We start from the raw sequence: 27,284 nt of genomic DNA, 5'->3' as shown, positions 1-27,284 counted from the left end.
TTTATATAACATTTTTTATGAATTTATTACAAATACGAACGTTTTCGCCTTCTTGGTGCATCATCAGGCGGTACATAACAATATCAAATGTTTTAAAATATCAAATGTAATATGTTGTGAAAAAGTGTGCACGAATGCAATGAAGATTGGATAATATGATACTTTCAATCATGTTAAAATTACTGTGTTATGTGTAACAAACATTTCCTTCTAAAATTGTCGATAAAACATGATGAATTAAAATAAGTTAAAATTCTTAATGTTGTATTGGTGTGAACACAAATACTACAAGTTATGGGTTTTAATGTCTGCAGACGCAAAGCCAATCTATCATATTACTGATTGTAAAGTCCAACTTTCAAACATGATCAAATATTGATATTATGTTGTTCGAAAGTGTAAGAATTCACAGTCTGCCATAGGGTGAATAAAAATGTGTTTTTTCTTCCTACTGAAAAATTTTATATTTTGCACATAGGAGTTGTTGCAGGAACAACGTCGATATGATAATGAAGTTATTTCGGAATATGTATTATATATCTTTCTCGTGTTAAATTTTACCGTACCTGGTTAACATGTTTCGGCCTGCTATTGGTCTTTTTCAGAACTGGTTGTTGCTGGTCTTGGCGCCTTTTGTTTTGTTTCTTGTGAGGGTGTGTTTGTGTAGTGTAATGTGGAGTCAAAGAGTGTGTGTGTGTGTTCTGAAATTGAGTTGTGTGTTGAGAATTTCATTTGGATGTGTTTTTGTGTGTCTGTATATTTCGTATTGTTCTAGTGTGTTTAGTTTCTGGCTTTTTGATTGGATGTGTAGAATTTCCCTGTCTGTGTTGATGTCTCTGTAGGTGTGGTTAGCATTTGTGATGTGTTCTGCATATGTGGAAGTATTTTGTAATTTTGTTATGGCTGTGATGTGTTCTTTGTAACGTGTTTGAAATGATCTGCCTGTCTGTCGTATGTATAAGTTGTTACATTTGAGTTTGTATACGCCTGTGTGGTTGTATCCAAAACCTGCATCAACACATGAACAAAATATACCCAAAGCTTCACTACTCATTAGAAATTGAAAACAACAAATCCATAAATTTTCTAGACATCACAATAACAAAAGTCGACAACAAACACACATTCAAAGTTTACAGAAAACCCACAACAACAACACACATACACAATATATCCAATCACCCAACACAACACAAACAAGGTGCATTCCGAACAATGGTACACAGACTACTCAACATACCAATGAACCAACATGATTACAAAGAAGACTAAACACAATCAAATACATAGCACAAGAAAACGGATAAAACCCCAACATAACAGACAACATAATACGAAAGCCAAAACATAATCACAAAAAACATAAGAATACAACACAAACACAAGATTGCAACCTCATTCAAGAAATTAAATTACAACATCGCATACAGAACAAATAATACTCTACAAAAACATCTCAACACACGTCGATCTGGTTGGCGAATTGGTATAGCGCTGGCCTTCTATGCCCAAGGTTGCGGGTTCGATCCCGGGCCAGGTCGATGGCATTTAAATATGCTTAAATGCGACAGCCTCATGTCAGTAGATTTACTGGCATGTAAAAGAACTCCTGCGGGACAAAATTCCGGCACATCCGGCGACGCTGATATAACCTCTTCAGTTGCGAGCGTCGTTAAATAAAACATAACATTTTTTTTAACATTCTCAACACACAAACAACACATACAAACAAATACAACCACACAGGGTATACAGGGTTCTAGGCAAAATTTGTCAAACATTTTTCATTCACGTTGAATTTCGACTTTGAATAACTTCTGCAGTTGATGGCGTCGTTAAATTAAATACTGCAGTTAATTACTACGTTTTTAAATAGGATGTGATGATGAGGCTGATGATAGTGGTATGATGGTAGTTCGTGATGATTAGAGAAAGTAAACCTAGGCTCAAAACTGTAAACTCCAATGGACATCAACTATAGGAAACACTAAGAATTCTTAATATAGTTGTCTTAGATGTAAATAAATAATTTATTCTTAAGTACCATCGGCTCAATAAAATTGACATTGATTGAAGTAATTAAAATGTGCAAACATGAAGGTAAGTGTAATTATTTTAAGATGCGATGAAGTTCATTGAATGTATAAAAGATTTTAATTTACAATGTATACAGGGTGAACCGTAAGTAATATCATTAATTTCAGGGGTTGTTCTTTGAGACATTTCAAAGAAAACAGTTTAATACAACTTAGCTCGTTTTTGCTTCCTTTTCGAGATAAAAATTGTTTTGTATGTAGCATTTCATGGTATGTTTTAGGAAAGCCACTGATTTAAATCCCAATATGCTCATCAATTTAAGAGAGCAGTGTTTATGATCAGGCTTAGGATCCGGGACATTTTATCACTGTACCATGCACCAAATCTTACCGGTATTAAATACTACCTTTAGTTGAAACAATGCTGTTTAAATAACACAATAAAGAACAGTGTATGTGCAGTTCACGTTGCATGTACTCATTGGCTATTGTGCGAATTCACTCGTGTTTCTTTCGGTAACCAACAAAGTAATGATCTTGCAGCCCGCATGGCGTAATACTAGCTGTGATCAGTGCGAGATAGTTCCAGGATACAGAGATGTAGTTTGCTGCTATCTATACGATGATTTTAATCCTATTTAATAAATTTGAGTACGCGTTCGCGTCCGAGCAACGTGAAGCCGTTCTTCAAGTGAATAATTTGTGACGGGCTTGTGTACAGCTACACCTTCTCCTCAGGTACAGATGAAGTTAGTGGGAGAAGGGCATATGTTTAACTTATACAAGGAAGAACGTAATCGTATGGAAATCACATGTAAAATACGCAGCTGAATCTTGGATGTTGCAACAAATTGTGTTTACTTCATGGTTCGTTTCAGGAGTTATGCATATTTTGCGACGGTGAAGAGAGGAATATCAAAGCGTGTCTTTGCGGTATTTGACGTTGTATCGCAAAAGACCGAGTTTCTTACTATTTCAATTTTAATTTAATTCCTCTTTCAGTCAGTGAGCCAGTAAGTCAGTAATACAGTCAGTCAGTAAGTCAGTGAGTCAGTGAATGAGTGAGAGAGTGAGTCAGTATTTTACTTCAATACATTATTTATTTTCAATTTGTCTTCTTTTTTCTACCATCTTTTACGCTTCTTTTCTTTATATGTATTTATTTTCCCTTTATAATTGCTTTTTCTGTCTCTCAGAATAGCCTACTTATTTACTTACAAATGGCTTTTAAGGAACTCGCAGGTTCATTGCCACTCTCAGACAAGCCCGCCATCGGTCCCTATCCTGTGCAAGATTAATCCACTCTCTATCATCATATCCCACCTCCTTCAAATCCATTTTAATATTATCCTCCCATCTACGTCTCGGCCACCCCAAAGGTCTTTTTCCCTCTGGTCTCCCAACTAACACTCTATGTGCATTTCTGGATTCGCCCATACGTGCTACATTTCCTGCCCATCTCAAACGTCTGGATTTAATATTCCTGATTATGTCAGGTGAAGAATAAATGCGTGCTGTTCTGCGTTGTGTAACTTTCTCCATTCTCCTGTAACTTCATCCCTTTTAGCGCCAGAACCTTATTCTCAAACACTCTTAATCTCTGTTCCTCTCTCAAAGTGAGAGTCCAAGTTTCACAACCATATAGGACAACCGATAATGTAACTGTTTTATAAATTCTAACTTTCAGATTTTTTGACAGCAGGCTAGATGACAAAAGCTTCTCAACCGAATAATAACACGCATTTCCCATATTTATTCTGCGTTTAATTTCCTCCCGAGTGCCATTTATATTTGTTACTGTTGCTCCGAGATATTTGAATTTTTCCACCTCTTCGAAGGATAAATCTCCAGTTTTTATATTTCCATTTCGTACAATATTCTGGTCTCTTTCTCAGAATATTATTTTTTATTAATTCTTGATTGCACACTTCTAATACTTGAAACTATGTTAGTAATTTAACTTAATGACTAGTTTCGATATGATGTATCATCTTCAGATTTCCTAGCCATGGGAAGTCATGAACACTTAAGGGGAGAGGTGCAATCGCGTCATGGGTTAGTTGGAAAATGTAAATACGCCGCAGCGTGTTCCCTCCTGCTACGAGCCAACCAAATGGGAAAGTAAAAAGCATGTGACCCTGCGTGAATGTTTACATTCTCCAACTATCCTTTGCTGCCACTGCAAACCTCTCCAACTGTATAAATTAAGTGTAGTTTAATAGTTTATAACTGAGTAACATTAGTCCTAGATTTTTTTATTGAAAATGAATAGCTGCACTTGTGGCGTACAAGGTCGCAGTTGCGGTTTTTCTTGGGTTCTCTCGTTTCCCCACATTAGGCATCTACACCATTCCGTCAACATTTCTCCATTTCATCATTCCATAGCACTCCCCGAACGCCGGCTGGCGACACAAGGAGGGGGCTGATCTAGGACAAGTTGGATTGCCTGCTCGAAACCTGGGTACGCAGTCAACCTTAGTGTAGTCAGCCAATGATAAAACTGTGGCCACTCTGTCATAGTTTTCTGACACGTAAAATACCCTGCCCTTTACAGAGGGGTATAGGCAAAATTGGTCGGCCAATTTTCTCTTATGTTCAATATTTAATACACATAATAGTGCTGTTTTCCTGCGATATTAGATTATAACTGAAAATGAACTCAAACAATCTATAAGCACAAAGTTTCTTGGTTCGAAATTGGGTAATCACACGAAATGTTACGCATTGATATCCTTATCTCCTATTCATTCATTCATTCATTCATTCATTCATTCATTCATTCATTCATTCATTCATTCATTCATTCATTCATTCATTCATTCATTCATTCATTCATTCATTCATTCAGTCAGTGTTCTTCCCAAGGGCAGGTCTTTCACTGCAAACTCAACTTTCTCCAATCTTTCCTATTTTCTGCCTTCCTCTTTGTCTCCTCATATGATCCATATATACATATTGTATATTTGTAGGGAACCCCTGATAATGACAACAGTTATTTTTTTTTAAATAGATGTTGGCAGGGAAAGAGATTTCCAAAATTTTGCTAGGAAGCCTGGAATTGTTCATCTAGCACCAATGAGAAGACCCATTCTCTCTATATCCTCGAGTCAACTGTCTGAAGACAGGTCTGAACCTCATAAGTGATACCAGGAAGGCTCCACTTATGAGGCAACTATTCCAGGAGATATTGGGGTAGGGTGACCAGTTCCTTTCCTCTCCATTGCATACATTGCTGACTAGCTACATATTACACTAGTCAGACTTCAGATGCATACAAACAATTGTTCTTCTATCATCTGGTATCTTCTTATGCTCCGAACTCTTCTCCCGTTCACCATTCCTTCCAGTGCATCCTTCAGTAGGCAGTTTCTTCTCAGCCAGTGACCCAACTAATTCATTTTCCTCTTCCTGATCAGTTTCTGCATCATTCTTCCTTCACCCACTCTTTTCAACACAGCGTCATTTCTTATTCTGTCTGTCCACTTCGTAATTTCCATGTTTCTGTTCCATACAATGCCAAACTCCACACAAAGAACTTCACTAGTCTCTTCTTTAGTTATTTTTACAGAGGTCCGCAGAAAATGCTCTTTTTTCTATTAAAGGCTTCCTTTGTCATTTCTATTCTCCTCCTCTTGACTTTTTGAATTCCTGGCAGCAGCTCATGTTACTGCTTATAGTACACCCCAAATATTTGAAGCTGTCCACTTGGTCTACTGCGTCATTTACAATTCTCAAGTTTATCTTCTGTTTTTTTCTTCCTATGAACATGGTCTTCGTCTTATTTGCACTTATCTTCATCCCATACTGCTCACAGCTGCCATTTAGCTCCTGTAGTATATACTTTAGTATCATCTCCTCTGCTGCTAAGAACGCCATATCATCAGCAAATCTTATGCACTTTAGTCTTCTTCCTCCTACTATCACTTCTACCATATTCTGAAAACAGTTTGATGATATAAAGACCCTTCAAATGTGAATTAAGATACATTTAGTACTAATCACAACATTCATACATTCATGATTGTAATGCAAGACACAAATAAGCTCTCCATCTGCCCTCCCTTAGTCTGAGCTATTCATGTTAGAAATGAACTACGATCGAGAAAGCAAGACTAACAGTGCCCGCAAAGCCGAAAACCTGCACGACAATGTTCTGTACGTCACGTCATTGATGTAAAAACAGCTTTTGAGTGTTTCGAGACGCCGAGATTGATCACTCCCGAAGTCCCGAACGTCAAGCATCCTTGAATCGCCACAGTTGTTTATACCTGACTGAACTTTTGTCTACTTTGGCAACTTATATATGTATAAACAATCAAGTAGCCTATCTCTACCTTTTAATGTATAATAATGTATAATAATCCGTTCCCCAATCTTTATTAAATTACTAGACCCTTCTTAAAAGGCTAGGAACTTTCTTTTCATATGTTTGAGATCAAGTGTGCAATTTCAAGTAACAAGATATTAACGTTACGTTTTATGTTTCTTAGAAATGAAAATTTATTTGAGAATTTTTTTTATTTATATAACCATATGTAAAATCATATAATAGCACCAGAACGTTTTGATAACTAAGATACTCTTCCGTTTTGTCTTTTTGTCTCATTTAAACATTTATAATGTTATTTATTTCAATGATGTATGTTACTTAAAGTTACGAAATATTTCCACGCCGACTAAATGCTATTTCGGGAATGATGAGAGAGACTCGAAGCGCACGAGAATGACGAGACGAGACTCGAAAGACAAATGCAACGAACACAGCGAGCGAGAGCGGTGGTTAGTTTTGTTCATCTCTAATTCATGTATTACGGTCTCAATGCACTGCCTAATTTTTTTAAAGCTTGGAAGGGTGAAGGGAAAGAAGTAGAAACAGAATTAATAACATTTATCCATACTCATCTCTTCTATGCACATACGTTGAATTAATTTGCTTACTGTGTGTCAATATGTGAGTATGTTATTGTAGGCTATAATTTCTTACTTTTTACGGATCTTAAAACTACAATGTTGATGTTAGGTCTATGGAATCTAATAAATGACACGAAAATGAAATCGACGGTGAATAAAATCCACAGTTGAAGGCATCTTTAAATAAAATACTACAAAGCAAGTAGGATGACAACTGTACGAGAAACATACTTCCAGTCTCCGTGAAAGAAAGGCGAGTCTTATCCTATTCGTGCCGTGAATCGAAGCCACGATCACGGGATTTATAGGAGGAAGCACAATTTTTTGAGTAACATAGGAGTGCTGAAAGCCTAATAAATAGTAAATAAGCAAATTATTGAATGAATAATGAAGTCTACCTACATAAGTAAATAAATAACAAATTAAATTTCAGACGTAACTGTCAGTTTCTCATGTAGTCCACCAGACTATGCAAATCTTTCCAGCAGACTCGTGTTTCATGTAAGACATATAATGGTTAATTAAAGTCTGATTGATCGCTAATTTTCTACGGTGTTCTTTCTTCATGCAGAAATCAATTTATATTTGGCGCCACGCGATATGCATGCGGCCTTTAGATCAATTTGCATTTCAGAGTTCTGCTTGACAATGATTGATTTCATAAAGGACCTACTTCTCAATTGAAGAATCTGTTCTGGAGGGAGTGTTTGTTAACCGGTTGAAACCTGTTCCATAGGGAGTGAAACGTTCGGTGATTGTTCATGATTTAGTACGAAACTCAGGCGCCTCAAATATTTTCAGAATGGAAATAATTTCCTTCTGGAATAGTAAGATTCACTAATTAATTGTGCTTTGTACTTCTAAAAAATTTTAGATGGCTGTAATAATTCATATACGAAGTGTATGCAAATTGGTGTCCATTATTTTGATGTCCTGTTCCTAACAAAACAACACTGAACAATTTTCAAATAAACACGGTCCTGAAAATCCTTACATTTAGAGTCTGTAAGACGTTTGTTCTTACATTGACTCCTGAAGAGTAATCAACTCAAACTGTTCTCATAGACCTATTGTAACTTTTTATTTAGAGCAGGCTATGAGATTTGTTTTACTTTGTCATCTTATTAGTCCCTATCTCTTAGGCTACATCTCACAGGAGTGATATAACGGCGATTTCTCAGAAACGAACCGCACCATTTAATGGATGGTGTACCTCTGGACATTATTCGCTGAATGTAGTACCTGCATGATAGCGCTCCAGCTCAGTTTAGTTTTAAAGTTCGTCGTCGTTTGAATCGCCGTTTTCCCCAAAGATGGATTGGTCGAGGGGAACGTATTGAATGGCCTGCCCGATCGTCAGATTTAAATCCAATGTACTGTCTTATTCCGAATCCGCACGTTTATCTTATTAATTTTTCTTTCGATGACTATACTCTTCGTCTTGTTTGCATTTGTCTTCATCCCATACTTGTCGCAGCTGTCATTTAGCTCTAGTAGGATATTATTCGTTTTTTTTAGTAGGTTATTTTACGACGCTTTATTAACAACTTAGGTTATTTAGCGTCTGAATAAGATGTAAGTGATAATGCCGGTGAAAAGAGTCCGGGGTCCAACACCGAAAGTTACCAGAATTTGCTCATATTGGGTTGAGGGAAAACCCCGGAAAAAACCTCAACCAGGTAACTTGCCCCGACCGGGAATCGAACCCGGGCCACTTGGTTTCGCGGCTAGACGCGCTAACCGTTACTCCACAGGTGTGGACGATATTATTCAGTATCATCTCCTCTTCTGCTAACATTGCAATATTATCAGCAAATCTTATGCACTTTATTCTTCCTTCTCCTACTATCACCCTTTTCATGTTCTGGAAACAGTTCTTCACTAGATCCTCCACGTAGGAGTAGATAAACAAGGTGAGTGATAAAGGACATCTTTGTCGTATTCCTCTCCCTACTTCACTATCCTCTGATATTTCTGATCCTATCCTGACGTTGTGTTGTTGATTCATATGCAGTGTGATTTACGAGAATTTATCGTCAGTTACGGAGCTTATTTCCGAAGACATTTTAAGCAATGTCCCAAGAGTGGCGTGATTTGTGACAATTGTTGTGATAAATGCATAAGAAAAATGTAAATTTGTGGTTAAAAATAAAAAAAAAATCTGGAATTCACAACACATCATTAGCTTCAGAATACAGCTCATTAAAGAAATGGTACTACTGAATAGTTCATTCTTTATCTCTAATATTCTTTTACCCTTAAAAGTAAAGAATAATGGTATTTTACAAACAACTTCAAATTAGTTGTAATTCTGAATAAATTGAGATTAGGACACATGTTTATATGATATTTTTTGCTCAGAATGTCTTCGGAAATAAGCACCGTAAGTGAATTACCCTATGTAAAGGTTACAGAAAGCCTCCTCTATTTCCAATCCACATGTTTTCTTCAGAATCCCCTTAAGTTTATTCCAATTAACTCTGTCAGAATTCTTTATTGTATGTCATTTCCAATTGGACAAATATATTCTGTCACATCGTTGCTTATTTTCACAATTTTAAATTAAAATGCTCTACGTATGTAGCACCTCATTTGTAAACACCCTTCACTCCTTTTAATAAGTCAAAACACTAATATAATAGCACAGGATGACTAATGACATGAACTTCATTAAATTGTTTTATAGTTCGCAGTGGATATATCGGCCAGTAGGATTGATATTCGCTGGCTTTAATTTCCATTGTTTAATGCTGTATTAGAGCAGTAACCGTAATCTTTGTCTCAGACCGCAGTCGTTGGTGGTTTCTTCAAGTGCTGTCAGATTGTATTTGTAACGCACAGGATATGCCCACTTGATTACGAGCGGCAGTACAGCTCACATGGCGAAATGTAGACCTCCCACCTAGCTGTCCACTATAAGGCGTTCGCTAAGCAATTCTCTAACAGCAGTTGTACAAAACATATTCAAATTGTGTTGGAATTCGGTATGAAAGCTTCAATAAACTAGGTTTTAATAGGTTAATTTCTCTAGTATGGGAGTATAAAGGTACAATACATCAGTTATTCATAGATTTAAAAAATACATTAAAATTTTTTATTTTATTTTAGTAGGTTAGTTTACGACGCTTTATCAACATCTTAGGTTATTTAGCTTCTGAATGAGATGAAGGTGATAATGCCGGTGAAATGAGTCCGGGATCCAGCACCGAAAGTTACCCAGCATTTGCTGACATTGGGTTGAGGGAAAACCCCGGAAAAACCTCAACCAGGTAACTTGCCCCGACCGGGAATCGAACCCTGTCCACCTGGTTTCGCGACCAGACACGCTAACCGTTACTCCACAGGTGTGGACCAAAAAGACATATGACTCAGTTAAGAGAGAAGTTTTATATAATATTCTTATTGAATTTGGTATTCCTAAGAAACTAGTTTGATTAATTAAAATGTGTCTCAGTGAAACTTACAGCAGAGTCCGCATAGGCCAGTTTCTATCTGATGCTTTTCCAATTCACTGCGGGCCAAAGGAAGGAGATGCACTATCACCTTTACTTTTTAACTTCGCTCTGAAATATGCCATTAGGAAAGTTCAGGATGACAGACAGGGTTTGGAATTACATCAGCTTCTTGTCTATGCGGATGACGTGAATATGTTAGGAGAAAATCCACAAACGATTAAGGAAAACACGAAGACTTTACTTGAAGCAAGTAAATCCCGAAAAGACAAAGTATATGATTGTGTCTCGTGACGAGAATATTGTACGAAATGGAAACAAAAATTGGAGATTTATCCTTCGAAGAGGTGGAAAAATTCAAATATCTTGGAGCAACAGGAACAAATATAAATGATACTGGAGAGGAAATTGAACACAGAATAAATATGGGAAATGCGTGTTATTATTCGGTTGAAAAGCTTTTGTCATCTAGTCTGCTGTCAAAAAATCTGAAAGTTATAATTTATAAAACAGTTGTTCTCTATGGTTGTGAAACTTAGACTCTCACTTTGAGAGAGGAACAGAGATTAAGGGTGTTTGAGAATAAAGTGCTTAGGAAAATATTTGGGGCTAAGAGGGATGAAGTTACAGGAGAATGGAGAAAGTTACACAACGCAGAACTGCACGCATTGTAATCTTCACCTAGCATAATTAGGAACATTAAATCAAAACGTTTGAGATGAGCAAGGCATGCATCACGTATGGGTGAATCCATACATACTTATAGAGTGATAATTGAAAGACCTGAGGGGAAAAGACTTTTGCGAAGGCCGAAACATAGTTGGGAGGATAATATTAAAATGGATTTGAGGGACGTGGGATATGATGGTAGGGACAGGATTAATCTTGCTCAGGATAGGGGCTTATGTGAGGGCGGCAATGAACCTCCGGGTTTCTTAAAAGCCATTTGTAAAAGCAAGGTTCTAACTTCAAGCAATCTACATCTTTGAGCGTGCATAGTTCTTATTAAAACAAAGCTTCTATCACCTTATCGATTTTGTAAGCAGCTGTTGAACATTAAAACAGAAATATCGGTAGATCCTTTTAAAGAATGAAGGGTAATATTAAATACCAGACGTTCTCTGACACGCTTATATGGCGGATGTATACAAGATTTTGCAGCGGTCTCTTTCACAACTCCTTTTAAAAATGGAGAACATTAATCTTTTCTCACTGCGTAGTTTCTTGGGACTAGGATGACAGGATTCACAATTCAAGATCGGCTTTTCCTAAGTTTTGCCACCGTTGGTATTGTACTACAAAGAAGAGCAATTATCCAACAGGAGCGCGTGGGACTTACGCCGCTCTTCCTGTCCGGCTCGTGGCTCGCAGATTCTTGCGGCCGATATCCATAGTACATGCAGCCAAGTCTGGGTGGAGGCCGGCGTGGTGTCGGGCAGATGTAAATGCTCCTACACACGTTAACACAGAATTATTTGATTTGTCGTGCATAATCACATTGCTCTGTAAATCCTTCAACTCTCAGCAGAACATTGAACCTCCGCTGTGGAAGTTTACTCGAAATACCCCAGTACTCGTCAATAGATGAAGTTCTTAAAAATTGAGGCTATTGCGTTATCATTTATGATAAATTTCAAGAGCCTGATGCTGTAGAAAGAATGAAAGCCAGACGACTTAAATAGATTGAACATATTATGTGCCACCGGCGGAGCTCAGTCGGCTAATGCGCTTGCTGCCGATCCGGAGTTGCTCTCGGGCGCAGATTCGATTCCCGCTTAGACTGATTACCTGTGTTTTTTTCAAGGTTCTCCTCAAACGTATGGCGAATGTGAGGTAATCTATGGCGAATCTTCGGACTCATCCCTCCGAATACCATCTCGCTATCATCAATCCCATCGACACTATATAGCCTAGTATTTGATACAGCGTCGTTAAATAACCAATTAAAAATATGTGAGATGTAGGATGGGAGATTGACTAAGAGAGCTGTGAAAAAATGTCAGATAGTAGGAGAATGTTAGTTCGTCTGAAATCACGATACTTTGATAACTTGAACGAAGATCTCAAAGTTTTGACAGTGCAAAAATTGAAGAGTCACTTAAAACTGTAATTGTGATTGTCTTCAGAAGCAGACATTGAATATTTCTCCATGTGTTTCGGAACTGCATGTACCTAAATTTCATCTTAAGGGTAAAATAGCAACATTACTATGAGATTTACCTCTGATTGAGATTCAGGCTGATATGTACATCTATTATCAGGCAGTACATGTCAATTGAGGATTTGTGTCAGAGGAAGAACAATAATTGTTTGTGTAAGAGTACATCTGATGTCTGATTAGTGTAATATGTATCTAAACGGCGATGTATGCAATGAAGGGGGAAAGGAGCTGGCCACCCTATCCCATTATCTCCAGGCCATTTGCCTCATGAGTGGTGTCATTTTGGTATCACTTGTGGGGTTCGGATCCGTAGACAGGTCTGAACAGTTGATAAACAGCTGTAAGATTTCTTCCAAAGAAGCTGATGTTATGATATTTAAGACTTTAACAGTTATTTTGTTCAGAAAAGAACCCTTGGACATTCCATCCTGTGGTGGACTTAACATTCTCAGCTCTTCGTAACTGCATGTAGGTCTAATATTCATGATACCTAATATAACTAATATTGTGGTGAGTTTCCTTCCTATTGAAACGGATGATATAAGATTTAAGAGTTTCACTGTTATTTTGTTCAGATAAGGACTCTTTGGCATTCCATCCTGTGGTGGATTTAACATTCTCAGTGCTTCGTAACTGCATGTAGGTCTAATATTCATGGTACCTAATATAACTAATATTGTGGTGAGTTTCCTTCCTATTGAAACGGATGATATAAGATTTAAGAGTTTCACTGTTATTTTGTTCAGATAAGGACTCTTTGGCATTCCATCCTGTGGTGGATTTAACATTCTCAGTGCTTCGTAACTGCATGTAGGTCTAATATTCATGATACCTAATATAACTAATATTGTGGTGAGTTTCCTTCCTATTGAAACGGATGATATAAGATTTAAGAGTTTCACTGTTATTTTGTTCAGATAAGGACTCTTTGGCATTCCATCCTGTGGTGGATTTAACATTCTCAGTGCTTCGTAACTGCATGTAGGTCTAATATTCATGGTACCTAATATAACTAATATTGTGGTGAGTTTCCTTCCTATTGAAACGGATGATATAAGATTTAAGAGTTTCACTGTTATTTTGTTCAGATAAGGACTCTTTGGCATTCCATCCTGTGGTGGATTTAACATTCTCAGTGCTTCGTAACTGCATGTAGGTCTAATATTCATGGTACCTAATATAACTAATATTGTGGTGAGTTTCCTTCCTATTGAAACGGATGATATAAGATTTAAGAGTTTCACTGTTATTTTGTTCAGATAAGGACTCTTTGGCATTCCATCCTGTGGTGGACTTAACATTCTCAGTGCTTCGTAACTGCATGTAGGTCTAATATTCATGGTACCTAATATAACTAATATTGTGGTGAGTTTCCTTCCTATTGAAACGGATGATATAAGATTTAAGAGTTTCACTGTTATTTTGTTCAGATAAGGACTCTTTGGCATTCCATCCTGTGGTGGATTTAACATTCTCAGTGCTTCGTAACTGCATGTAGGTCTAATATTCATGGTACCTAATATAACTAATATTGTGGTGAGTTTCCTTCCTATTGAAACGGATGATATAAGATTTAAGAGTTTCACTGTTATTTTGTTCAGATAAGGACTCTTTGGCATTCCATCCTGTGGTGGACTTAACATTCTCAGTGCTTCGTAACTGCATGTAGGTCTAATATTCATGATACCTAATATAACTAATATTGTGGTGAGTTTCCTTCCTATTGAAACGGATGATATAAGATTTAAGAGTTTCACTGTTATTTTGTTCAGATAAGGACTCTTTGGCATTCCATCCTGTGGTGGATTTAACATTCTCAGTGCTTCGTAACTGCATGTAGGTCTAATATTCATGGTACCTAATATAACGACGACTTACAACTTTACATTCATTCCCGAACTTGTACAATCAATGACTCTGTGACCAGAATTAATGAAGATCTAGCATCTGTAGCTCAATGGGCGCAAAAATTTGGACTCAGACTAAACCCAGACAAATCACAAGCTATAATAATGGGCCACCAACGAGCATTAAACAAAATAGATCTAGCCACTGTATCAAATACAAAAATAAATAATACTACAATTACATATAGTAAGACAGTAAAAAATTTAGGGGTATATTTAGATTCAAATTTAAATTTTCAAAGTCAAGTGACCTACATATTTAAGAAAACTTTTTCCATAATTCATTCCCTCAAACATTTAACCAATGTTTTACCTCTCAGCCTTAAAAAGAACCTGATCCAAACTTTAGTGATGCCCCACTTCGATTATTGCGATTCTTTATTCACGAATCTAAATACTGATCTTGCCCATAGACTACAGCGTGTTCACAATATCTGCGTTCGTTTCGTTTGTAACATTAGAAAATTCGATCATGTAACACCGTCACTAGAATTGTTGTCTTGGAGCCCACTTAAAGAAAGAAGATTCTTCAACTCTCTCTTATTACTATTTAAAATCATCCACACCTCCACACCCTCTTACCTAGCATCTCGTTTTGTTTACCTTTCACTACCTCGAACCCGGAACATGTACCTTCTCTCTATTCCTCTGCACAGAACATCCTTCTACTCATCATCTTTCAGCATATCTATTCCACGTCTCTGGAATTCTCTCTCTGACCACGTCAGAGACTGTCGGACAATATCAAAATTCAAATTTAAATTAAAAAATCACATTCTAGTTCGTGGAATTGTTTGTTGAACACATGTCAGGTTGCGCAACTTCACCTTAACCCATGACATATAGTAAATATTGTAACTATGCTGTTGTAAAATTGAAAATTAATATGTAATGTATTTATTATTATTATTATTATTATTATTATTATTATTATTATTATTGCTACTATTATTATTATTATTATTATTATTATTATTATTATTATTATTATTATTATTATTATTATTGTCAGTTATCAATAACATCATTGCTATCTCTGTTTTCTTTCTTTTCGTTGTATTAGCTCGATGAGAGCACTATAATGTACTTTTGACTCTGTTGACCCTCTATAGGGCTTTAACTTAATTTGTATCATTTTCATCAGTGTTTGTATTTCTTTTTTGTATTTATATGTGCTATCTGGTAGGATGGAAGAGAAGGCCTTATGGCCTTAATCCTGTCAGATTAAATAAATTATTATTATTATTATTATTATTATTATTATTATAACTAATATTGTGGTGAATTTTCTCCCTATAGAAGCTGATGATATGAGATTTAAGACTTTCACAGTTATTGTATTTAAAAAAAGACATTTTTAACATTTCATTGTGCGCTGGATTTAGCTCTAACATTCTCAGTACTTCGGAACTGTATCTAGACTTAATATTTATGATATTATAATTAATATTGCAGCGAGTTTCTTTCCTATAGAAGCTGCCATATGTAAATTAGTCTTTTACGGTGATTTTGTTTAGAAAAGGACTTTTGAGCATTCCTTCATGTGCTAGACTTGTGATTCCTAAGGCTTAGAAGCAACGCTTAGAAACTGCATGAGGTTTTGAATTTAATTGAATTTCGGAGGGGGCACTACGACCCATTCTATATATTTCGCTAACCCTCAAGCTAGGCGCATTCTCAACCCACACCGGCTGACTTTTATTAAGGTGCACTACGTACCCAGGTTTCGAGCAGGCAACCCCACTCATCGCTAGGTCAACCCCCTCCGTGCGTCTCCAGTCGGCTTTTGGGGAATACTATGGAATGATGACGAAATGAAGTTGATGGAATGATGTAGATGGCTAATATAGAGAAGCGGGGAAATCCCTAGAAAAATCTCAACTGTTACTTTACCCGTCACAAATGCCACTATGGATGAAAAATCACAGACCTGGCCGGGACTCGAACCCGATAGGTAGCCTGCGTGACAGGCTGCAGGTCTGACCACTCAGCTACTGCATAAACGCTAGCCACAACAATCGTGATGCGTTGGTTGAACTCGACTAAATCACTAGGGGAAATAAACATTGTGTTTCACAAATCCCCAAAGGAAGAAAGTGACAATGTGTGAGATCGGGGCTTCTTGGTGGCCACTGTGCGAGAGTGCGGTGTCGTCTGTTGCACAGCCAATCCAGCGCTGTAGAATTGTTTCGTCCAGATAATTCATAACACCCTTGTCTCAGTCATCCTGTTAGAAGATGGAGTTCCCCCCTTCCGTATGCAGTTGAGGCAGTTCCTCAACCTAACAGCGCAAAATGCATATCGATATCACAGATAGCCATCTTAGCTATTATGCTCGCACCAGCACATCAATCAACGCAATAATATCAACAGTGTGTCTTGTCGAAATTTCTACTTTTCCTCAACCTAACAGCACAAAATGCATATCGGCATCACACACAGTTTTTATTTTATGCAACATTGAAAACGTCTATTTATTTTGTACTAACCCGCTATTTCACCATTGCTTCATTACTTACTTACTGGCTTTTAAGGAACCCGGAGGTTCATTGCCGCCCTCACATAAGCCCGCCATTGGTTCCTATCCTGAGCAAGATCAATCCAGTCCCTACAATCATATCCCACCTCCCTCAAATCCATCTTAATATTATCTTCCCATCTACGTCTCGGCCTCCCCAAAGGTCTTCTCCCCTCTGGCCTCCCAAATAACACTCTATATGCATTTCTGGATTCGCCCATACGTGCTACATGCCCTGCCCATCTCAAACGTCTGGATTTAATGTTCCTAATTATGTCAGGTGAAGGATACAATGCGTGCAGCTCTGCGTTGTGTAACTTTCTCCATTCTCCTGTAACTTCATCCCCCTTAGCCCCAAATATTTTCCTAAGAACCTTATTCTCAAAAACCCTGAATTTTCGAAACATTTCTATACCTGAATTGAAAATAAAATTTAGAATTGTGGGGCCCCAGGGGTCAAAATTTCCTCCAAATTTTGATTTGCTGTGAAGACTTGATTTGGGATTTTTGAATCCCCAGAATGATTATGTGACCAGTTTTTTTCATTTCTTTTAAAATATAAATACAGGTCTGAAGGGGTTAAATGAAACGTTACAAATTAGTTTGAAATGGACGTTAAGTATAACGTTATCAACTTCCTCAACTATCATATAACACGAGACAAAACTGTACGGCCCAGCACCCTTCCATAGGCATTGTGTGGATAGTGTTGGCCTGCATGTACGCAAATGTTAACAGTTGTTACGTTGCATACGGCAAGAATAATATATTCAGCTACAAGGGAGGAGTAGTGAGGGAGACTGCCACAGAATCATTGCAGCAGAGCGCTACTTGGCATTCACCTGGCCTCTTATTTGTTTGCGAATCCATTGTATACAGAATGCGGGGGAATTAGAGAGCACGTAGTTCGCACCTAAGATGGTAAGAGTGCCCATAAGAGGCTGAATAACTTCACGTACATTACAGTTATTAATGGCGTGACCGACCTGCCAACCACTTGGACCCCACACGTGTTAGACAGCCTGCCGGTATTGCAGCTCCCTGCCCGAACTCGAGATCGCAGGTAATGAACTGAAGGTGTGCCGGCATTATAAGTTTTATGTCTGGTTTGTCTGAAAATTGTACAATTTTCTAGAGTGCGAACGTTACTTTGAACTGAAGAATAAAGCAAGAAACAGAAAAAAAGGGAAATGATGAGAAAGGTCAAGAGGAGAAAAAAAAGAAGTAATGGAATAAAAGAAAGAAGTACGAAAGAAGTAAATGAATAAGAAAAGAATGAATAAAAATAAAAAAGGAAAGTCAACAAAGAGGGGAAAAAGAAAAGGGAACAAAATCAAGAGTAAGAAAGAGGGAATAAGGAAATATTCTAAATGAGAATAAAAAAGGAAGAAAAGAAGAATAATAAAGCAAACAAATCATTGACAAGTAGAAAACAACGAGTAAGAGACGGAATAGTGAAAGAGTAAGAAATAAAGCAAGTAATTTGAATACATTGGCTCAGGAGAAAATATTAAGAATGAAGAAAAAAACTAAGGAATTTAATGCAGAAAAGGAGAGAAGGAAAAGCGAATAAAAGAAAACATATTAAGAGAAAGAAGGAATAAATACGTGTACACAGAGAGAAAAGAAAAGGAAGAAGTAATTTAATAAAACAAAGAAGCACGAGAGAAATAAATGAAAAAGATGAAATGAAAACTGATTGTGAGAAAAGAAAGGAGAGGGGCGGAAAGAAAGGAAAGCGAACAATAAAGTAAGAAGTGGGTGAGAAAGAAAAGAATTGAAAAAAAATAAGGCCTTTGGAGTGGAAAGTATACTTGTAGGACAAATAACCCAAGAAAAGCATTGACAAATGAAGAAAAGAACGAATAAGAATCAAATTCGCAAAAGAGTAAGATGTAAAGGAATGAAGGAATTTGAATATACAGACGAAGAAAAGGGAAAAGAGAGTAAAATGAGAATTGGAATAGAAGAAAGAAAGAAACGAAGAAATGAAACGGAGAAAACGAGTAAAGAAAAATTGAATAAAAAAGGAACCACCGGTATTAAAAGGAAGAGGAAATAAATACAAGTACATAGAACGAAAAAATAAATAATGATGGAACGAAAGAGAGAAACACGAGAGAAGTGAATAAGAAAGAAATATATGTGCAATGAAACAGAACACAAGAAAGGCATTTAAAAGCGAATAAGAAACCAAATAGCGAAAGATGAAAAAAAGAAAAAGAAACTAAAGAATTTCAATTCACAAACACAGAAAATGGTAAAAGAGTGAAATTGTAAGGAGAAAGAAATATAGAAAAAAACCAATAAATGAAACACAGAAAAGGAGAAATACTTTAACAAAAGAGGAAGGAGGAGAGAGAGAGAGCGAGAGAGAGAGTGAGTGAGTTAAAAAGAAAGGAAATATGTGTGTACATATACAGTTTCAAAATTGTGAATACATCTTTATATGCGCAATTTTTTATGAATTTTAAATTTTATTCCTCCATTCATTTCTACCTTCCCAGTCACCATCCTTTCGCTTTCATTATGCCAGTAACACCCTCCAGCTAGATTTCATAGGTCTTCCTCTTCTTTTCTTGTTGACATTACAAAAGAAGAAAAAATTATCTTGGGATAACAGAGAAAATAGTAATGTTTGATCTTCAATAGCAATGTGGAACACAGTTTTATGGGATAAATAAAATATTTAAACTAAAATCAATATTTATAAATGAGTAGTGAAAAGTTTATAACTCATGGTGTAAGAACCATGGAATATTAATGGTAAATTAAAATCAATGGCAGTCAACGCAAATGGATTTTTTAAAGATACATTAAGAGAGAGAAAATAAACTTTAAAAAATAATTTATGTAGGTTGTAAAAACTAAACATAATGATTTGAACATGTGAAAAGGATACAAATAATTAATAAAGAGGAGTTTAGAAAGGGCCCCAACAGGACAAAGAAATATGAAAAGCGAAAGTTATAACGAAAATTTAATCATTAACATAATGAAAAAGATAAAGAACGGAAGAAAAGGAAACGAGTAAGGGACAGTAAAAAACAAGATCGGTTAGGAGGAAAGAAACAAGAAAATGAAGGTCGATAATAATAACAGAAAGTATAAAGAAAAAATTAACGAGTAAAAGAAAGTGAAAGAAGTTTAAAGTAAAGACAGGAGAAAGGAAAAGAGACAGAAACAAATAAAGAGAAGAAATGAGCAAGGTAGATGGAAATATAACTACAGAAGAGGGAAAGAAAAATAGCTATATAGGAAAACAAGGAAGTATTAAATGAAATAATAAAATAGTGTAATAACTAAAGATTGTAGTATTATGCGGAACGATTTTGATTTCCCCATTCAAACCTCACAGTATTAACAGTTGCGCAATTGTGACCGACAATTCAGAATTATCACCACAATTAGTGATAGTATCCGAAGTCCTATCCACGTACCTATACGTACAATTATATTGTTTTATTCTCCTGGCTTCGTTCGTGATTAATCTCTATGGGTGCTATTCATAGATATTTCGCAGCACGCGCTACGAGCGTACTAAGCTAGCCCCTACTATCCACTGGTTACTTGTACAGAATTCAAATCATATCCTATCGCTAACACTGGTTTATGAATACGAAAAACGTTGATCATCCACCGAAATCCCGCGCTAAAAATGTCTATGAATACGGCTCAAAGTAGCTTTTAAGTACGATAAAAATACTTTGGAAAATGGTAGAAATTTCCAGGTAATGCAGTCATGACAGTATCACCCATACTGTATATGAGTATACGGATGCCTGTTGCAAACTCCATCTGCTCTCATCAGAAAAGTGAGTGATGTGTTGCCATGCTTAACACTGCCAGTAGCATCGCAACACAGCGGTCTTGCATTCTAAATCACACAACTATTAATTTTACAGAGTGACGGGTCATTCTCCAGCCGTGTTGCCAAGTAATTTTATCACGTTTCTACATATGCAAGGACATCTGTTGATAAGATTTGCTTTCCATTTATGGACGCGTTTGGAATCGTACCAGCAAACGCCCAGTTCCAGGTCATGTTTACCGCTCTGATTAAACATGATTGTTCCATACTTTACGTGACAGAACAAAAATATTGCGTGTAGTTAATACACCCGTAATGGAAAGTACTATCCGAAGCAATGGAATTTAAGGAATTTATTCTAATTTAAGAAGTTCACAATTGTGGCACAAGCGATAGCTTTTCAGACTACAAAACCAACGTTGGTCTAGTTGAGTGTGATTTGCGGCAGGAAATAGTAAATTTTTCTCTCTAGGGTTTCGGCGTGTCTCCCTTCTCTTGCATTTTGTTTCGTATTGTCTCAAGCACTAACCTTTTGAATTACCAATCACAGTACCAGAGTGTCCCATTATGTGTTATGTCTAGTATTACTTTAAAATCTGAACTTCTTTACTAGCTTATAAGGTATTACGTTCTGTGCAGTGGCAGTCTCGCTTCATTTAGGTGCACGTTATTTGTATAGTTACTACTGTATCATTTGGCAATTGAAACTGAACTTCAGATTTTTAGTTAGAAGTACGTTTTCTCCTCACTAAATATGAGGGGCATAACTTGGGACTTGGCCGTAACATAAAAATGCAACCGCCTCGTTTTTCTCCTTCTCTTGCCCTTGCTGTCCTTGTCATTGTCTTCCCCTTGTTCTCATATATGCTTCTTATTCTCCTTGTGTTTACATTGTTCTTCTCCTTCTATTCTCCTTATTCTCGTATTCTTATTGTTCTCCTTGTCATCGTCTTGTTCTTCTTGTCATCGCCTCGTTCTACTTGTCATCGTATCGTTCTTCTTGTCATCGCCTTGTTCTTGTCGTCTTGTTCTTGTCGTCTTGTTCTTCTTGTCTTTGTCTTGTTCTTCTTGTCATCGTCTTGTTCTTGTCATCGTCTTGTTCTCCTTGTCATCGTCTTGTTCTCCTTGTCGTCTTTTTCTTCTTGTCGTCGTCTTGTTCTTCTTGTCTTCGTCTTGTCCTCCTTGTCATCGTCTTGTTCTCCTTGTCATCGTCTTGTTCTTCTTGTCATCGCTTCGTTCTTCTTGTCGTCGTCTTGTTCTTCTTGTCGTCGTCTTGTTCTCCTTATCATCGTCTTGTTCTTCTTGTCTTCGTCTTGTTCTTCTTGTAATCGTCTTGTTCTCCTTGTCATCGTCTTGTTCTTCTTGTCATCGTCTTGTTATCCTTATCATCGTCTTGTTCTTCTTGTCTTCGTCTTGTTCTTCTTGTTCTCCTTGTCATCGTCTTGTTCTTCTTGTCACCGTCTTATTCTTCTTGTCTTCGTCTTGTTCTTCTTGTCAGCTTGTTCTTCTTGTCATCGTCTTATTCTTCTTGTCACCGTCTTATTCTTCTTGTCTTCGTCTTGTTCTTCTTGTCAGCTTGTTCTTCTTGTCTTCGTCTTATTCTTCTTGTCATCGTCTTGTTCTTCTTGTCATCGTCTTGTTCTCCTTAACATCCTCTTGTTCTCCTTGTCATCGTCTTGTTCTTCTTGTCATCGTTTGTTCTCCTTGTCATCGTCTTGTTCTTCTTGTAATCGTCTTGTTCTCCTTGTCATCGTCTTGTTCTCCTTGTCATCGCCTTGTTCTCCTTGTCATCCTCTTGTTCTCCTTGTCATCGTCTTGTTCTCCTTGTCATCGTCTTGTTCTTCTTGTAATCGTCTTGTTTTCCTTATCATCGTCTTGTTCTTCTTGTAATCGTCTTGTTCTTCTTGTCATCGTCTTGTTCTTCTTGTATTTGTCTTGTTCTCCTTGTCTTCGTCTTGTTCCTCTTGTCATCTTGTTCTTGTCATCGTCTTGTTCTCCTTGTCATCCTCTTGTTCTCCTTGTCATCGTCTCGTTCTTCTTGTCATCGTCTCGTTCTTCTTGTGATCGTCTTGTTCTTGTCATCGTCTTGTTCTTCTTGTATTTGTCTTGTTCTTCTTGTCATCGTCTTGTTCTTCTTGTTATTTTTATCTTTGCTTTGTTCTTCTTGTCTTCGCCTTGTCTTTGTTTTTGCTTTGTTGTTGTTATTATTATATTCCCCTTGTCTCCTTGCATTCCTCTGATTCTCATTGCCTTTCTCTTGTTCTCTTTGCCTTCCTCTTTTTTTCTCCTTGTGTTCTCCTTGCTCTCCTTGTCTTCACCTTCTTCTCCTTGTCTTCGTCTAGTTCTTCTTGTCTTCGCCTTGTTCCTCTTATATTCCCGTGTTCTCCTTGCAATCCCCTTGAACTCCTTGTCTTTCCCTGATCCCTTGGTTTCTCTTTGTTCTCCTTGTCTTCCCGTTATTCTTCCTCTTCTCCTTGTTTCATTTATCGCACCTTTCACACGTAGTTCTATGTGAAGTTATACACCTGTCGATAGGTGATTGCACCCACATGTAGTTCTGCGTAAAGATGTGCAGTATAGTAAGTGAGGCAATGCACTTGTCTATTTTTTCACCTTGTCATAGATGTACATGGATATTGTAGAACCATTGTAAATAAGTTAATTTGGAATACACGAACTGTTTGAACATGTCAAGCTACACGGTATAATTTACTCTTGCTTCACAGAAGAATAATGGTCCGACAATCCTATCATTTATCACACCACAAATATCTTTACTTTCGGGCTATATACATATTCGACTGTGTTGATTGTACGAGGCCTAAATTGAAACATAATAACTGTTAGATTTGGCTTTCAGGTATAGCTTCCTCTAAAGCTGACTTGAATTTTATTTTTGTCTCATTTAAACATTTATAATATTATTTATTTCAATGATGCATGTTATTCAAAGTTACGAAATCTTTCCACGCCGACCAAATGCTGTTTCAAGAATGATGAGCGAGACTCGAAGCGCACGAGAATAACGAGACGAGAGACGAGACTCGAAGACAAATGCAGCGAACACAGCGAGCGAGAGCGGAAGTTAGTCTTTTTCATCTCTAGTACATATGTTGTGAATTTTTAACTTCGAGAAAAACGAGCGACAAAGTAAACATTAGGCAGACTCACATTTTTAAAAACACAGAATACTATACTTGTTTTGAAAATTCACAACAAAGTCAGCCATTATAATCTTCAATGTTGCCGGTAACTTAATGAAACAAACATTCAGCTACAAAACACTTCAAACCACAACCTTTTCACCAAATAGTTTCGTAGATACTTTTATGCAATAATGCGGGATAAAAAATTAGTTTGTTATGTAAAAAATAATACGTGACTAAATGAACTTACAATAATTATAATTTTTCAATAAATTACCAATTTACGCAGAAAATTCCAAATAATTATTTGGTACACAAGACTAAATTTTGAATCTTTTTCTCCCCAAAATTTAACCTCTGATCTTAACTTAAATCGTAGTTTATCACATAAAGATATTAAATTAAATAAATGAGTTTATAAAATATTTGAAAGGAATTCATAAACAATCAGTTTGGTTTCATGTGCTTCATTTTTCATATTTTATTTTATCTACCACACAATTGTTTCTTTTTTTAATTTCTAAAGATTATTGAGTATAAAATTCTTAAGTTCAGACCTAATTTATCGTCTGTAATTCCCCGAACGTTTAAAAAGAACACATTAAAGGCTGGTTTACAATAAACCGGGAACGGAAACAACGAGAACAAGAACGGAAATAATGTTAAAATAAATGTATTTAAATGTAAGCATTCATAATTAACTACCTGCAGCGGTCTTTGAGGGCTGTCCTTCCTTAAGGAGATTCAAGGATAACTTAAGAAGTTGTGTATAAAGTGTAAATTAAAATTAAGGTGACATTTAACATTTAATTTTTTAAGATGACATATTTATTTAGTTTGAATTGTAAATTATTTGAAAATAGCGTGTAAGAGGGTCTTAGGCTAGAAATGTTTAGCTTAAATCTAGTTCTGTTTATAAGTATGCATAAGGGTGTAAGTATTTGTCATATTTGAGCTGTTGTATCAGTGAAGCGTGGTGAATCAGTGAAGTTATGGTTTTACAGTGCAGTGAATAGTTCCGATCAGTGATAATTTATAGTGTAAATGAAATGTGTTCTATAGTGTCAGTGGATTGTGTTATAGAGGGTCAGTGAAATGTGTCCTAAAGTGTCAGTGAAATGCGTCATAGTGCCACTACAGTGAGTGAGATAAGAGTAAAATGAAAGACTATTATCAGTACCAATGAGAAAGTTATGTAGGGCCTATACATATGTAGGTTGTATTGTAAAATTAGGTTCACTTATTAATTAGGTTATTTTATGTGTTATTATTAATTGTAATTATGTGTTCAATTGTATTGTGTATTCTTATTGGATTGTGTATTGTATAATTGTATTGTGTATTCTTATTTTATTGTGTATATAATCGTATTGTGTATTGTATAATTGTATTGTGTATTGTAATTTTATTGTGTATTGTTTATATTGTGTATACCACTGCCACCGGGTGCTTGCCCACTTGCAGTGTAAATAAATACATACATACTGTACATACATACATTTCCATTCTCGTTCTTGTCGTTTCCGTTCCCGGTTTATTGTGGACCGGCCTTAACAGGTTAACACTTTTCACTTCTGCTGTGCTCAGAGGCTAATACTCATTTTTTCTTATTCGTTAGACGGAGATAAAGAGTGAATTAACGCATGAATTCCCTGAAATTGGCAGTCTTTGTCTATGAGAAAGTGAATGACTACTACTTAGACCATTTAAACGGAGCTTTCAAATAACCGTTATCATAGAACACTTCACTTGTAGTCTCCTATACTAGACACTGAGGTTTGTTCTTATTGTAAGGAGAATACTTAAGAAATGTATGCCACAAGCTAGATGAAACCAGTTAATGACTACTGAAACGCGAGGTGAATCAAACGGGTTTCATTTGGTCACGCCTCATAGCTTGCTTAAAGAGAATGAACATCATCAATTTTCCGTTCATAATTTTGTAAATTTGAATTGAATCGTCACGATACTGCAATAGCTACCTGAATGACTACATATATTTGTCTTCTTCTGTTACAGGTAACTTTATACGTACTGAAGACGTTCGGCAAGAGGGATAAATTTCTTCCACTGACAGAAAATGAATAGAATAACGAATTCAATAACTCTTCTGCATTAAAGAAGCATGTATATCACCAAGACATGAGGTAAGATGCGAAAATTTATAGGGAGACAAGTTTTCTCTTCCACTTTTTTTTTTTATTGGAAATATCGTGTAACATTTAAACCGTAGACTGTATAGTGAATAGATTTTTTTACTTAGTGGAAAGAGAATCCGTGAAATTGTAGCCTTTTTTTTTACTGTAGTTCTTTTGATTACTCTATATTTTATATTTTTATTTATTTTTCGCCATCTTGTCTTGCTGTGGGGGGAAAAAGTATGGGTTTTAGCAGCGCAGAACTAAACCATTTGGCGAAAAGGAAATTTCACGAGTTTCTGTATAAGGAAAGACAGAGTTTCTTGTTTTTATACATCGAAGTCGAAGTATTTTTGTGTTTACAAGCGACGTTTTATAGCAGATATATAAAGAAACTAGATTTGAAAAACAAACGTAATTAGAGATCTGCTGTTTATATATTTCGTACGTAAAACTTGTTTCCATGAGTTTTAAAAACCTATCCTATCTCCTTACTTGTCAGCGAAGTTGATTAAAAAGTAATATGTGTCGAACTTCATGACAGTGTGTAGTCGGTGCATTTTAAAATAGGACTATTGAGTGTAATATTTTTGTATCCAATTTCATTAACTAGGAATGACCAACTTTTATATCATAATCAAGTGTTTTGTTACTAAAATATGCAGTGGACTCTCTCTGAAATCTTGATACCGGTGTGATCACAACATTTTTTTGAAAATATGTTAGTGGTAGAGTTGAACAACGATCGAGAAATCAAGACTAACAGCGCTCGCAAAGCCGAAAACCCGCACGACAATATCTCCTACGACGCGTTCACTGCTTGTGAGTGAATCAAGCGATCAAGACTTCGGGAGTAGTCAACTCTCGAACGTCAGGCAGCCTTGAATCGTCACAGTTCTTTATACCAGACTGAACTTTTGTCTGTTTTGGTAACTGTTATATATGTATAAACAATCAAGTAGCCTACTTGTAACATCATCTCTACCTTTCAGTGTACAATAATCCGTTTCCTAACCTTTATTTTACTAGGATCTTATTGAAAGACTAGGATTTTTTTCGGTATGTTTTTGATCAAGTGTACAATCTCAAGTAAAAGAATATTAACGCTTTATTTACCGTTATGTTTTATGTTGCTTAGAAATGCATATTTATTTGAGATTTTTTAATATATAACCATAGGTAATATCTAATAATAGAACCAGAA

At 36.4% G+C, this 27,284-nt stretch overlaps 1 protein-coding gene across 1 annotated transcript in view; it reads left to right on the top strand.

Annotated features, from left to right (window-relative positions):
- Window positions 1-26,076, top strand: part of LOC138697982 (uncharacterized) — a 706,355-nt gene extending 680,279 nt beyond the window's left edge. Inside the window, exon 3 of the mRNA XM_069823618.1 lies at window positions 25,962-26,076. Coding sequence (XP_069679719.1) covers window positions 25,962-26,030 — 69 coding nt within the window. The 3' untranslated portion in view covers window positions 26,031-26,076. The remainder of the gene's footprint in view (window positions 1-25,961) is intronic.
- Window positions 26,077-27,284: the final 1,208 nt, after the last annotated feature.

This window comes from Periplaneta americana, chromosome 4 (assembly GCF_040183065.1).
Source record: "Periplaneta americana isolate PAMFEO1 chromosome 4, P.americana_PAMFEO1_priV1, whole genome shotgun sequence".
Lineage (NCBI taxonomy): Eukaryota > Metazoa > Arthropoda > Insecta > Blattodea > Blattidae > Periplaneta > Periplaneta americana.
The sequence above is the reverse complement of the archived record's forward strand: the minus strand, read 5'-3'. Positions and strand labels throughout refer to the sequence as shown.